General features: G+C 44.3%; 1 protein-coding gene across 1 annotated transcript in view; it reads right to left on the reverse strand.

Annotated features, from left to right (window-relative positions):
• The window catches only part of MEI1 (meiotic double-stranded break formation protein 1), a 669,052-nt gene that overhangs the window by 76,564 nt on the left and 578,884 nt on the right, over nucleotides 1-13,604 (reverse strand). Inside the window, exon 25 of the mRNA XM_030213469.1 lies at nucleotides 5,874-6,046. Coding sequence (XP_030069329.1) covers nucleotides 5,874-6,046 — 173 coding nt within the window. The remainder of the gene's footprint in view (nucleotides 1-5,873; nucleotides 6,047-13,604) is intronic.

The raw sequence follows: 13,604 nt of genomic DNA on the forward strand, positions 1-13,604 counted from the left end.
TTGGTATAAAAAGCATTTTTGCCCATTTTGGGCTATCTTTGATGCCCTTGATCTCCAGTGGGACAGCTTCAATATTCTTTCTTTTAGCACCATTAGAAAGAGCAGATTTCCTTCTATCAAAATATGTAGTTTTCATTTTGGAGTCTATTCATATAAGGATTGCAAAAAAAGTGTTTTTTGGCCAGTATTGTTGAATGATAGATGAAACGGATATAGGGCTCATCGATGTTTCTAATTGCTGTATAAGTCACTCAGTTGCTTTAAGCATGCGTTGGTCCATGGTGGCTACGCCACTACCAATTCAATAGGAAGTGGCAACCTCATCGCCAAGAGGTCACGCCCGATAGCCAGGCAAGTCCAGCCACTTGGCACAGGTTCCCAAGCCTGAAGGTGGGCATCTTACTTGAGGTTCCCAAGCCTCATTTGGTTGTCTTTGCCTAGTTTCTCAAGCCTAATGGGGGTGTCTTAATGGTTCCCAAGTAAAACCTCAGTGCTGAAGTGACAAGAATTTTTCACTGATAAGTTTCACTGCTGTTTCTGGAAATGTATACTGTCGTCCAAGTGCTGTAGTTGCTGGTACTGGAAGAACTGCTAGAATATGCTGTTCAGAAATCCAACAAGAATCTCTTCTGCTAGGCCAATGAAATGATCGTGCAGGCCCGCATGGATGCATAAAGTTGACCAAGGCATCATGTTCTTCAAATGATGTGTCACAGACATTGCCAATCCACCATTTGTTGTCATAAACACAGGCAACATACTGCCCAGGCTGAAGTTGAGACACATTTATGCCAGGTACACTCACTGGGTCATCTGACTGACAAAGTTTGACAACAAATGAGGAGGAATCATTTGACACTCTACTGACTGAAATTTGGTTCAAGTCAATGGGAATAAACTGGTGATTTTCACGAGTTCCAGCAACTGTGGAAGCTTTACTGAATCTTTCCTCTTGTGCAGATCTTGAAGATTCAATTTCATCCTTGGAAACAAAAATGAACTTGATTTTATTTATTTTTTGATCACAACATTCAAACAAGCCTTGTGCTATGAGAATTTGGCTATTTTTAGGTCGTTGCAAAGTAGCCTGAGCAGCTAGTCGCTTTGTTGTACCACCTATGGCATCACATGGTGACTTGCCATGGCTTGTGCCAAAGAAATTCCACTGTGCACTTATTCCAAATTCTGTTTGATGATAGCACAAGTTGGCAACGTTTTTGAAGTTCTTGTATTGTGCAGCTGAGCCATCACTAAAGTATGTTACATATTTTATTTCTCCAATTTTGCTTTTCAAGAACGCGATTAATTTTTCCAAGAATGCATGTACAGCAACTGCATCATGCCGCAAGCTGTCACTTATTATGCAAACACTTATGCACTGAATTTCACTTGAAGCATCACGGAAGTACACAACAAATGGATGCAGTGTAGCTTGACTGTTTTCCCAGTGGAAACCTTGAACAGCATCTTGGACAATAAAGGAATAGTTTTCAGCAAAGTCCAAGAGAACAACAATTTCACAAGGATTTAGGTTTTCTTTAACAGTTTTTAAGTATTGTGTCTGATGTTTGGAAATGTAATGGTGAATTGACAGGTTTGAAACTTTCAGTGCAAGCTCAGATACAAAATCATCAACATACATCTGTTTGGTCTCCAGTGTGGTGCGATCTGTATGAACCCACTGCTTAAACTCGATTGTTTCACCTGGGTCAGCATCACTGAACACTTCTGTCAGGTAATTTTCAAGCACATCTTTACCTGGACATATTTCACACCTGTGAAGCATGCATTCTTTGCATTCCAAATTGCACACAGTTTTAGCCATCAGTGCTTTGTAATCTTCGTTCAGCAGATGGCTTCCAGCAAGCATAAACTTCACATTTTGATGAATGACACAAACACACACTGAATGCATACCAGATGAGCCAACAGTGACACACCATTTTGGCTTTAGCTCACAAAACTTGGAAAAACCCACTTCTGGCCCATTTCGAGTACGATATGCAACATACATTTCTTTTAGATTGCTAAGCAGCAAGCGCTTTTGCATTTGAATTTTTTCAGTGCCAGTTCTGACGGAGACAAAATCTTTTTTCCCTGGGCACAGTCTACTGAATTCATCATCTTCAAAAAAGCCAAGAATTTTTTTTTCTGTTTCTTCTGGTAAAACTTTACCTTTCTTCTTGTCTGGTTTTGCCAGAATTCCACAAACTGATTTCAGATTTCTTGCTTTTTTAACCATTCTAGTTGAAACCATGAATTCTGAGGCAGTTCTTTCAATAGACCAGCTTTTTGGTGCTAAAGTTAGTATTTGCAGTTTTTCTGCATGATTTGCTGAAACTTGGACTTTGTTTTTCAACTCGTTTAGCAGGTCATCATAATCAGAACATTTGTCACATTTCTGACTGGTAGAAGGTTGAGTTTCAAACTCATTTAGGTCTAAGCCACCAGCAACTGCAAGATGATGACTCAAAGTATTTTGCACTCGCCTGATTTTGCGCTTGGTGTAGCCTCGTACATCACGCTTGCTGACTTTTTTTAACTTTAATGGAGAAATACCAAGAGATGTCAAACTTGTGTTCAACTTGCCAGAAATGTCACTGTGTTCATCATCTGCTGTTGTTGATGATGATAAAAAATCAGCAGCTCTGTTACTGACGTCTTTTCGACAAGATGGACATAGTTTCTGACCTGGCACAAATATTTTGCTTGTTAAGGCCTTTAGCTGGGCTGCTAGTGTGTCAGCCAGCACTCTTAAGCCCCTTTTTGCATTATGACCACCTTTGGAAAATGGGTTACAGCAGGTTCTTTGCAAAAATTCAAACTTTTTCAACAGTAAGGATTCATGATGAAGGCAAATAGTTGATCCAGCATCGAAAAGTTGACCAGAACGCTCTTGTAACAACTTCTGTTGATCAGGCAGAAGCTCTTCAATTAATTTCAAACCTTTATTTTTATTGTATGTCAGTAAATGACACTCTGATGTACTTGAACAGCCAACTGAGCAAAGTGGAAATTCATCTGAACTAAGGGAGAGGACAGGGAGAAAGTGCAAATTTTTTAAAAAATGTGGCTATCGGCTCCACCGATTCAAGACTGTATAGGCGCTGTTTTTTTTAAAAATCTGTTTAGGGGAGCGACCGCTCCCCCTGCGCCCCACCTAGCTATGCCACTGACTAAACATGCACAAAGGTAGGCCAGTCTGCACTGTCTATGCAGTCTCAGGAGGCTGAATAGAAGAGGTATTAACACTGAACTGCTAGTATTGTGTGTAGAAAACAAGTCTATGCCCTTCCTCTTAGCTGTAGGAGTTTCCGTATTGATATGTATATGTTTTTGTTAGGGCTTTTACCTGGGGTTAACAAAAGCAGTTTTTCCTCAGGCTTTTGCAGGTGCTCCAAAAGCTGCTGTGCTGTAAGCCTGGAAACCTCAGGAGGTACTCAGGTCACTTTGACTAATATCTGGCAGTTCCTCTGAGCAACTAGCCTCAAGGGTAGTAGCAGCATGTACGAATTTTATATAATGTAATGTAAAGTCACCATGTCTTGAAGTTAATGTTCTTTTCATGGCTGATTTTTGACTGGTATATGCAGTCTGTGCAGAGGAGTTTGTTTTGTGTGTGTGCGTGTGATTTTCCAAGAAGTAGTTTTTTCTCAGCTTTGAAATGCTTCTGAATGCAATTCAAAACACCTCTCTGTGCTTGCAACAATATTCGAGCACAACTTTTACACACCTTTTGATTGTGATCATCACCCAAACATAAGAGTCACTTGGAATGAGTGTCTAAATTCTGGATCTTTCTATTGCATTTCAGGCAAGGTCTACATCTTGACTTTGGTGAAATTTCTTTTTTTCTTTTTTTAGAAAATAACAAAGAAGGAACTAATGAAAACAGTGTTGAAGAAAATCATTATTTATAAAAAAATTAGCATGGGAGGGCTTTATTTTACATTCATTTGAGGCAGCCATAGGCATAATTATATATATAAGAAATCATATTAAGTGTTAATTCTGGTTTAAAAATCCAGGGTTTAAAAGCGTGGTCAAATTCTATTGCAACTTTCACCCTGCAAGTGAAGGAATGCCAGATGGTTCAGATTATTTTGAAAGTCTAGCTTGCCGAGCTAAAGGTTAGAAAGGTCAGAGACAGGAATTTCTTTCACCCTTGTGATTGATGGATTGCTAATGCAAACACATATGTATCCTATTATGAACAAGGCATATTGCAGGCAATTTAAAAGGATTAGGCTGAAATGCTGTTTAGTTAGATTTTAGAAGTTCTTAATATGTAGATATGGCTTATAAGGGATACTGATTCTGCTTACTTTAGAATATGCTGTATTCTGTGTAAATTAATAAGTTTTGTTTCTGTGTAGAATGTCTGTTAAATTCTGTATTACTCTTTGTCTGCTGTTTAAGAGGTCAAGCATGTGGTTTGAATTATCTGCAGTTCTGGCTGGTTTGATGTATGGAGCTGATAGGTGAAAAGAGGTCAGGACTAGTCAGCTCTCTTCTCCTTGATTAATTATAGGTAAAATGTAGGAATGGTCCTGGAAGTAATAACAAGCTATGCCATTAAGTAAGACTGGCCCTTGACCCCTTTAATGAATGCCAGAGTTTAGTTAGCAGTTAGTACTAGGAATATGAGAAATTAATCATAATAACATGCAGGAGTTCTGGAGCCCAAATGTCTGGTGTGAGGGGCCCAGGTCACAGGTCAGTTTAGGATGTCTGGAACCTATGTAACTGATATTTGTATAGAGCTGATTGGTTGAGGCAAGGTAATCAATCTATTCCTTAACCAATTGGAGAGTAAGGGGGGCTAGGCTAGGAGGGGGCTTAGAACTGTATATAAGAGGGAGCAGAAGCAGCTTACGTCAGAAGGAACAGACAAAAGAAAGAGAGCAGAAGGAACAGACAAAAGAAAGAGAGCAGAAGGAACAGACAGAAGAAGAAGGAGCTCAGAAGAGAAGAGAAGAGAGCTGACACAGAGAGCTGAGAGAGAGACAAAGAGAGCTGAGAAGAGAAGAAGAGACTTAATGCTGATGTTCTACTTTGTTTGCTGGCAAATAAAGAAGATTTCTCTCTCATTTTGATGTGTGCTGTCTGACTCCTGAAGTACCACAAATTCATGCATCCATTCCTGCAACACATTCAGCATAATGGAAAAAAAAAAAAAAACTAAGGACCTGAGAAGGCTGCTGTGTGCAGAAAGGGCTGTGCATGCTCAGAACTTTTCACTAAGTTTTGAGCTCTGGGAGAGCAGTTCCGTCCCAGCATGATCAGGTGACATTATCCCATTTGTATGCCTGACTCACTCCTGCTTGTTGATGGAACATATGAAGACCACCTAAAAATAAGTTCAGAAAAAAATGCTATGATTTCCAAATAGACTTCTGTTGTGGAGGTCTGCAAGAGTTAAAGAAAGAGAAATAGATTTCTACTGCAATACAGAGTAACAGGAAAAGATAAATCATCTTTAGGTTGAAAGATGCAAGTTCCTGGAATCTACAGTGCAACTCAGTGCACAAAAACTAGAAAAATTCTGGCATAGCCAGGAAGTTGATTGCAGTGCGATTCGAGACAAACTTTCAGCTTTTCAACTCCTCCAGACAATACAGACTAAATGATGATTTCTGGAGTAATTTCTGGAGTAATAATGTTTGCAGAATTTAATTTCTGTCACAATAACATAACATAAACAAGCTGAACTAGTTGATTTGAATAAAAACTCAGCAACATTTTCTCTTGTACTCTGGAGGAGCTGAGGGACTAAAGCTTTAATCAACAGAAATGATCTTACCTTCTTCCCCGACTCAAAAAAAAAAAAAAAAAAAGGAAAATTGAATCGGTTTTCCTCCAGGAACACTAACCTCAGAGCCATAACTGTGTTGGTAATGCAGCAGAGAAGAGATCAGCAGCCAAGATGAGCAGAGAAAGGACTGAGACAGGAGTCTGAATGAAGAAGATGACCTAGCCCAGGTCAACTCTAGCACCTTCTGCAAAAGTTCCATCAAAGAAACATTGGAAAGGAGCATGGCTACAGCTGTAACGAGAAAACACAAGTACAAAACCAGTGAGAAGAGGGGCCCTTTTGCTAAAGCTTAGAACACGCTAAATGCTAAGACGCTCATAGATATAAAATGGGCTGTTTAGCATATAGCGCACACTAATTCCGTTAGCACATGCCAGGCTTTAGTACAAGTGCCCTATAGTTAGGGCTTCTTATTTTAGGTCTTAACTGATAAACACAGATAAAACACCTCTGATGCAAAACAAATTAAATCATGTATTTGTTGGGTAAACAATGGAAAATGCTACTTCCACTAGTACTCTCTCACTCATTTATTGTACCTTTTTTGCATTGATGACTCTTGATTGACACAAACATAGATATTTGAATTCACCAGCAAAGGTACCCAACAATAGTGTCTATGGAACAAAAACACCAATAAACACACACTTCGATACTCAAAGTGATTTAAGTGGGTATGAGAGGCTCCTGCCTGCTTAAATTGTGCTCAATAGATCAGCCACTGATATTCAGTAGCACTTGACTGGGTATACCACTGAATATTTGCACTAACCAGCCATTTTAAAAGTTGGCAAGAGAGGGGTGTTCCAAAAGTGGAGTTGGGGAGGATCCAGGAGCTATGCGAGTGCTGCAATATTCAGTGCTGGCACCGCATAGCTAAGTGACCAAATAGCAGGCCTAACTTTGTTTGCTTAGCTATGCAGGTGCCGGCACTGAATATCAGCTGGTACTCACATAACTTCTGGGAAGCAGCCAAAGCTGTGGTTGAGCTCCCCTCTATCCTGCACCTCCCCCAAGGTCCTAACCCACCAATATGACCTAACCCTACCCCTCAACCACGAGTGTTGCACTCTCCTGGCAATCCACCTCCAATGCCAAAACAGGATCCCCCAATAACAGATCCCCTTCCTAATAACAGCTTCCAGCTCCCCCCCCCCCAATAGCAGACCCCTCCTGGTCCCCCTCACCAACCTGCAGGACCACACCAAGACCTATCTTTGCCCCTAGAAAATGGCTGCCATAGAGGGGCATAATCGACCAGAAACGCCTATCTCCATGGGCGTTAATCTCCGAGAACGGGTCCGTGAAGGGGCGGAGTGAACCGTATTTATTAAAAAAAATAGACGCCCATGCTTTATTCGCCAAGGTGTGAGCTGGGCGTTTTTGCTTTTCACCGATAATGGAAAATGAAATCGCCCAGCTCAAAAACGAATAAATGCAAGGCATTTGTTCGTGGGAGGGGCCAGGATTCATAGTGCACTGGTCCCCCTCACATGCCAGGACACCAACCGGGCACCCTAGGGGGCACTTTTACAAAAACAAAAAAAAAGGTAAAAGAGCTCCCAGGTGCATAGCACCCTTCCCTTGGGTGTTGAGCCCCCCAAATCCCCCTCAAAACCCACTGCCCACAAGTCTACACCAGTACTATAGCCCTAAGCGGTGAAGGGGGGCACCTACATGTGGGTACAGGGGGTTTGGGGGGGGGTTGGACGACTAGTAGCATTAAGCAGCACAATTGTAACAGGTAGGGGGGGGATGGGCCTGGGTCCACCTGCCTGACGTCCACTGCACCCCCTAACAACTGTTCCAGGGACCTGCATACTGCTGCTTGGGAGGAGGGTATGACATTTGAGGGTGAAAGTAAAAAGTTGTGAAACATCATTTGTTGTGGTGGGAGGGGGTTAGTGACCACTGGGGGAGTCAGGGGAGGTCATCCCCGACTCCCTCTGGGGGTCATCTGGTCATTTAGGGCACTTTTTGGGGCCTTATTCGTCAAAAAACAGGGTCCAGGAAAAGTGCCCTAAATTCTAGCTACAAACGCATCCATTATCGGCGAAGGGCGCCCATCTCTGTTCGGGTGATAACCACGCCCCAGTTCCGCCTTCACCACGCCTCCGACACTCCCCCGTCAACTTTGTCCGCATCCGCGACGGAGTGCAGTTGAAAGCGTCCAAAGTTCGGCTTTCGATTATGCCGCTTTATTTGTTTTTGTGAGAAGAACGCCCATCTCCCGATTTAGGTCGGAACTTGGGCGTTATTCTCGTTCGATTATAAGCAGGATAATCTCACTGTACTACCGCTAGAGGTCAGCCTTCCTACCAGGAGCCACTAGGGTCAGGAGTGAATGGGGTTTGCTCCTGCTCAACTGACCCCACTGGACTACCAGGGGCAAGAGGAAGGCCCTGGGGGCATGGATCTACAGGTGGGTGGGTGAGAAGGGCCAAGGTGGTCTACTATTGGGGGGGTTGCCGGAAGGGTCTGTTCTTGGGAAGGGTGGTTCATGATGTAGAATTGGGAGGGGGAAGAAAAGGACTAATCCTCTTCTGCGGATCCCAAGCAGTATTCAGCTGGCACCTGCATATGAGGGGAAATATGATAGAGGTATATAAAATACTGAGTGGGCATAGTAACATAGTAAATGACAGCAGATAAAGACCTGTAAGGTCCATCCAGTCTGCCCAACAAGATAAACTCATTTTACATGGTATGCAATATTTTATGTGTACCCGAGTTTGATTTATCCTTGCCATTCTCAGGGCACAGAGTCTGCCCAGCATTGTTCTTGTACAAAACGTTCTGAAGCTAACATCAAAGTCCCTTAAAATTTACACTCCAGCTCATCCATATCTATTCAGTCACAATTAGGGCACAGACCGTAGAAGTCTGCTCAGCACTGGTTTTGCTTCCCAATTACTTGTGTTATCACCCAATCTCCGCTAAGATTTTGTGGATCTATTCCTTCTAAACAGGATTAGATCAGGAGTGGAGTGGAACAGGCAGACGTAAATTGCTTGTATAAATTCTCCAAAAATACCAGGACTAGGGGGCACACAAAGAAGCTACTAAGTAGTACATTTACAACGGATCAGAGAAAATATTTCTTCACTCAATGTGTAATTAAACTCTGGAATTTCCCTGAGAGTGTGGTAAAAGCAGTTAGCTTAGCAGGGTTTTAAAAAGGTTTAGCTAATTTCCTAAAAGTCCATAATAAGCAGACGATGCTTCAGATGGTCTAAAAGTTTATTGTGGAGCAAACAAAACTTGACACTGCTGTGTTTCAGTCAACAAGGCCTGCATCAGGAGTCTGTTACCAAAATATATATAAATAATCATAATAAATTTAAAATAAACATAAGGTAAAAAATGTTAAAAACAACATAAGGTCAAAAACATAAAAGTGAATGATAAAAAATAACGAACTTTGACACAGTAATGCAGATCAACAACCATAATATCTTACAAACAGAGAATCAGTTACAAATACAGAGAAGATAAACAAACATGTATATAATATAACTAGTAAAAAAGGCCCATTTCTGTAAGAAATGAAACGGGCACTAGCAAGGTTTTCCTCGGAGTGTGTATGTTTGAGAGAGAGAGTGTGTGTGAGAGTGACTCTGTGAGAGAGAGAGAGAGAGAGTGAATGTGCGTGTGTGTGACAGAGAGAGAGTGAGACTGGGTGCGAGTGTGTCTGAGAGAGAGAGAGTGTGTGTGTGAGAATGGGAGTGTGTGCCAGGAGCCCCCTCTCCCTCCCTCTCTCCCAGTTCCCGGGTCATCCCCCCTCCCTCCGAGTTCCAGGGTCGACCCCTCCCTCCCTCCGAGTTTCAGGGTCCCCCCTCCAAGTTCCAGGGTCCCTCCCTCCCTCCGAGTTTCAGGGTTCCCCCCTCCCTTCCTTCCCTCATACGTGCTACCGTTGCGTGCTGGTGGGTCGTGTGCTCTGGTTAGCGGGAAAGGCCAGCATGCGGAATCTCAACCTGTTCCAGACTGGAATGGAAAGAAGAGAGCTTGGCAGTCGCTAAAGGCCGGAGCCTAGCCGCCTTTGGCTGTTTGTGAACAAAGTAAAAATGGCTGTGACGGGGCACTGCTGCGGCGGCTGAGCCCGTGCTGTGTTCCAGCGCCATGGAGTGCCCGCATCTCGGCTCCAGCGTCTCCATCGCACCCGACTCTGTCAAGTTCCCCAGCAGCTCACCTTCCTCGTGGTGCTGCAGTGGTGAGTGCGCCCCTTCCTCACCAGCTCCTGGCAGGCTGCGTGAGGCTCAGGGAAGTCACTGGCCGCGGAGGGCCTTGCTGGGTCTCCCGACAGCTGCTTCTAAGGGTGATTTTAATATTCCTTTTGATCTAGCAGCCCCTGCAGGCAACCTCCGGCCGGTCAGACCTCCCCTCCCGGCTGTGAGGTTTTTTTTCTCCCGGGTTCATGTCATAATGGGTCCAGTGACGTCAGCCTGAGCTACGGAGCCTAGCAGACCAACTCCGAAGAAGCCACGGACACAGGCAGCAAGACGCATAGGACGTTGGAGGTGAGAATTATTATATAGGATAAAGCATATAAGTATCTCTTGGATTGTACTGAAACGTCCACTCGAAATGACTGGCAAAAAGATATGTCAAAACAAATTAGGTCAAAAACATGATGTCAAAAGCCATTACATAATCACATGGTGTAAGAGAGGAGCTTCTAACAAACTTAAACAGCTTTGTGGAGCACGACAGCCGCTCCACCACCATGCAAGAGTGCCTTCTTGCCTGCTGCGAGAGCGCAGTTAGCTACTAAGCATAAAAAAAGGAAAAACAGGAAACAACTCCAAGGGGGGAGGTAGGTTTGTGAGAATATAAGGCCTGCTGTCCTCAGAGGTTACCTGCTACTGGTAAGTATCTTCACTTTCTCCAAGGAAAAGCAGGCCATAATTATCACAATTGGGGTATTCCTAGAATCTAGGCTCACTGAAAACAACAAACATTGGTCAATTGGCCTTGCAACGGTGAGGATATAAATCAGATTAACCTATACAAACTGAGTGAGAGTGCAGCCTGGAGCAGAATAAAATGGGCCTGGGGGGGGGGGGGTGCAGTTGGATTCTAGACCCCAAACAGATTGTGCAAAACTGTCTGTCTGAACTGACTGTCATGTCGGGTATCCTGCTCAAGGTAGCAATAAGATGTGAATATGTGGACTGAAAACCATGTGGCAGCCTTGCAAATTTTTTCAATGGAGGCTGACCTCCATGGGCTACAGATTCAACCATGGCTCTGACATTGTGAGCCTTGATATCATACTCCAGAATCAGCCCAGCCTGGGCATAAGTGAAGGAAATGCAAGCTGCCAGCCAATTAGAGGTGGTGTGTTTCCTGATGCTGACCCCATCCTGTTGGGATCAAAAGAAACAAAAAGTTGGGCGGACTGTCTGTGAGGCCTTGTCTGCTCCATGTAATAGGCCAATGCTCGCTTGCAGTTCAAAGTGTGCAAGGTGCTCTCACCAAGATGGGCATGAGGTCGGGAAAAGAATGTTGGCAAGACAATTAACTGGTTCAGATGGAACTCTGACACAACCTTTGGCAAGAATTTAGGGTGTGTGTGGAGGACTATATGTTGTGATGAAACTTAGTATAAGGTGCATCCACTACTAGAGCCCAAATCTTACTGACCCTATGAGCTGAAGTAACAGCCACCAAGAAAATGACCTTCCAGGTCAAGTACTTCAGATGGCAGGAATTCAGTGGCTCAAAAGGAGCTTTCATTAGCTGAGTGAGAGCGACATTGAGGTCTCATGACACAGGTGGAGGTTTGACAAAAGCAAGCCTCTCATGAAGTGAACAACTAGAGGCTGTTCAGAGATGGGTTTACCCTCTACAGGTTGATGGTAAGCACTAATTGCACTGAGGGGAACCCTTACGGTGCAGGGTCTGTGTAGGACAAGAAAGGGGATCTAGAGCCTTGCCCTCACACCAGACGGAAAACTTCCTCCATTTAAAAGAGTAACAGTTCTTGGTGGAATCTTTCCTTGAAGCCAACAAGACCCTGGAGACACCCTCTGAAAGACCCAAGGAAGCAAATTGTAGGCTCTCAACATCCAGGCTGTGAGGGCCAGAGATCAAAGGTTGGGATGCAGAAGAGATCCCTTGTTCTGCGTGATGAGGGTCGGAAAACACTCCAATCTCCGCGGTTCTTCAGAGGATAACTCCAGAAGAAGAGGGAACCAGATCTGCCGAGGCCAGTATGGCATGATCAAGATCATAGTCCTGTGGACTTGCTTGAGTTTCAGCAAAATCTTCCCCACAAGAGGAATGGGAGGATATGCATACAGAAGACCTGTCCCCCAGTAAAGGAGGAAGGCATCCGATGCTATTATGTCATGGGCCTGAAGCCTGAAACAGAACTGAAGGACCTTGTGATTCACTTGAGTGACAAAGAGATCCACCGAAGGTGTGCCATGCTTGGAAAATCTCATGGGTAGTGCCCATGTGGAGAGACAACTTGTGTGGTTGCATAACCCTGCTCAGCCTATCGGCCAGACAGTTGTTTTTGCCCGCTGGAGAAGTGGCTTGAAGGAACATGCCTTCCTGACACAGAGGGTGTAATCTTGTGCCCCCCTGCCTGTTGGTGTAATACATGGCAACCTGATTGTCTGTTTGAATGAGTATAATTTGGTGATATAGCCAATCTCTGAAAGCCTTAGAGTGTTCCAGATTGCCCGGAGCTCCAGGAGATTGATCTGGAGATCTGTTTCCTGAGTGGACCAAGCTCCTTGAGTGTGAAGCCCATCCACATGAGCTCACCAACCCAGGACAGACGCATCCGTCATCAGCATTTCTTGTGGCTGAGGAATTTGGAATGGCAGTCCCAGAGTCAAATTGTATTGAATGGTCCACCGCACAGAGAGCAAAAAAGCTCTGGGGACACTTGGATGACATCTTCCAGACCTCCTGTGGCTTAGTACCACTGGGAGGCTAGAGTCCATTGGAATGATCTCATGTGAAGGTGTGTCATGGGAGTCACATAAACTGTGGAAGCCATGTGGCCTAACAACCTCAACATCTGCCGAGCCATGACCTGCTGAGAGGCTCGAACCTAAGCCAGTGCCACTAGAGCATCTGCTCTTGGTCCTGGGAGACAGGCTTGAACCTTCTGTGTATCGAGTAGGGCTCTAATTAATTCCAATCGCTGGGCAGGGAGAAGGTGGGAGTTGGGGTAGTTTAAAATGAACCCTAGTAGCTCAAGAACCCGAATAGTACTCTGTATGGACTCCCGAGCACGGTCCTCCAACATGCTCTTCACCAGCCAATCGTTGAGGTAAGGGAACACATGCACCCCCAGCCTGTGTAGCGACACTGCAACTACTGCTAGGCATTTGGTAAAGACCCTGGGAGCTGACACAAGGCCAAAAAGCAACACGTGGTACTGGAAGTGATGTGTTCCCAGCCGAAACTGAAGATACCTCAAGTGAGCTGGAAGTATTGGGATGTGAGTAATGTGAGTATATGCATCCTTTGTCCAGAGAGCATAGCCAATTGTTTTCCCAAATCATGGCGAGAAGGGTGCCCAGGGAAACCATCCTGAACTTTTCTTTGACCAGGAATTTGTTCAGGGCCCTTATGTCTAGGATGGGATGCATCCCCCCTGTCTTCTTTTGCACAAGGAAGTACCTGGAATAGAATCCCTGCCCTTCTTCCCCTGGTGGAATGAGCTCGACCACATGGGCCTTTAGAAAAGCAGAGAGTTCCTCTGCAAGTACCCGCTCGTGCTGAGAGCTGTAGAAATGAGCTTTTGGTGGGCAATTTGGAGGTTTCTGAA

Source organism: Microcaecilia unicolor, chromosome 1, assembly GCF_901765095.1.
Source record: "Microcaecilia unicolor chromosome 1, aMicUni1.1, whole genome shotgun sequence".
Lineage (NCBI taxonomy): Eukaryota > Metazoa > Chordata > Amphibia > Gymnophiona > Siphonopidae > Microcaecilia > Microcaecilia unicolor.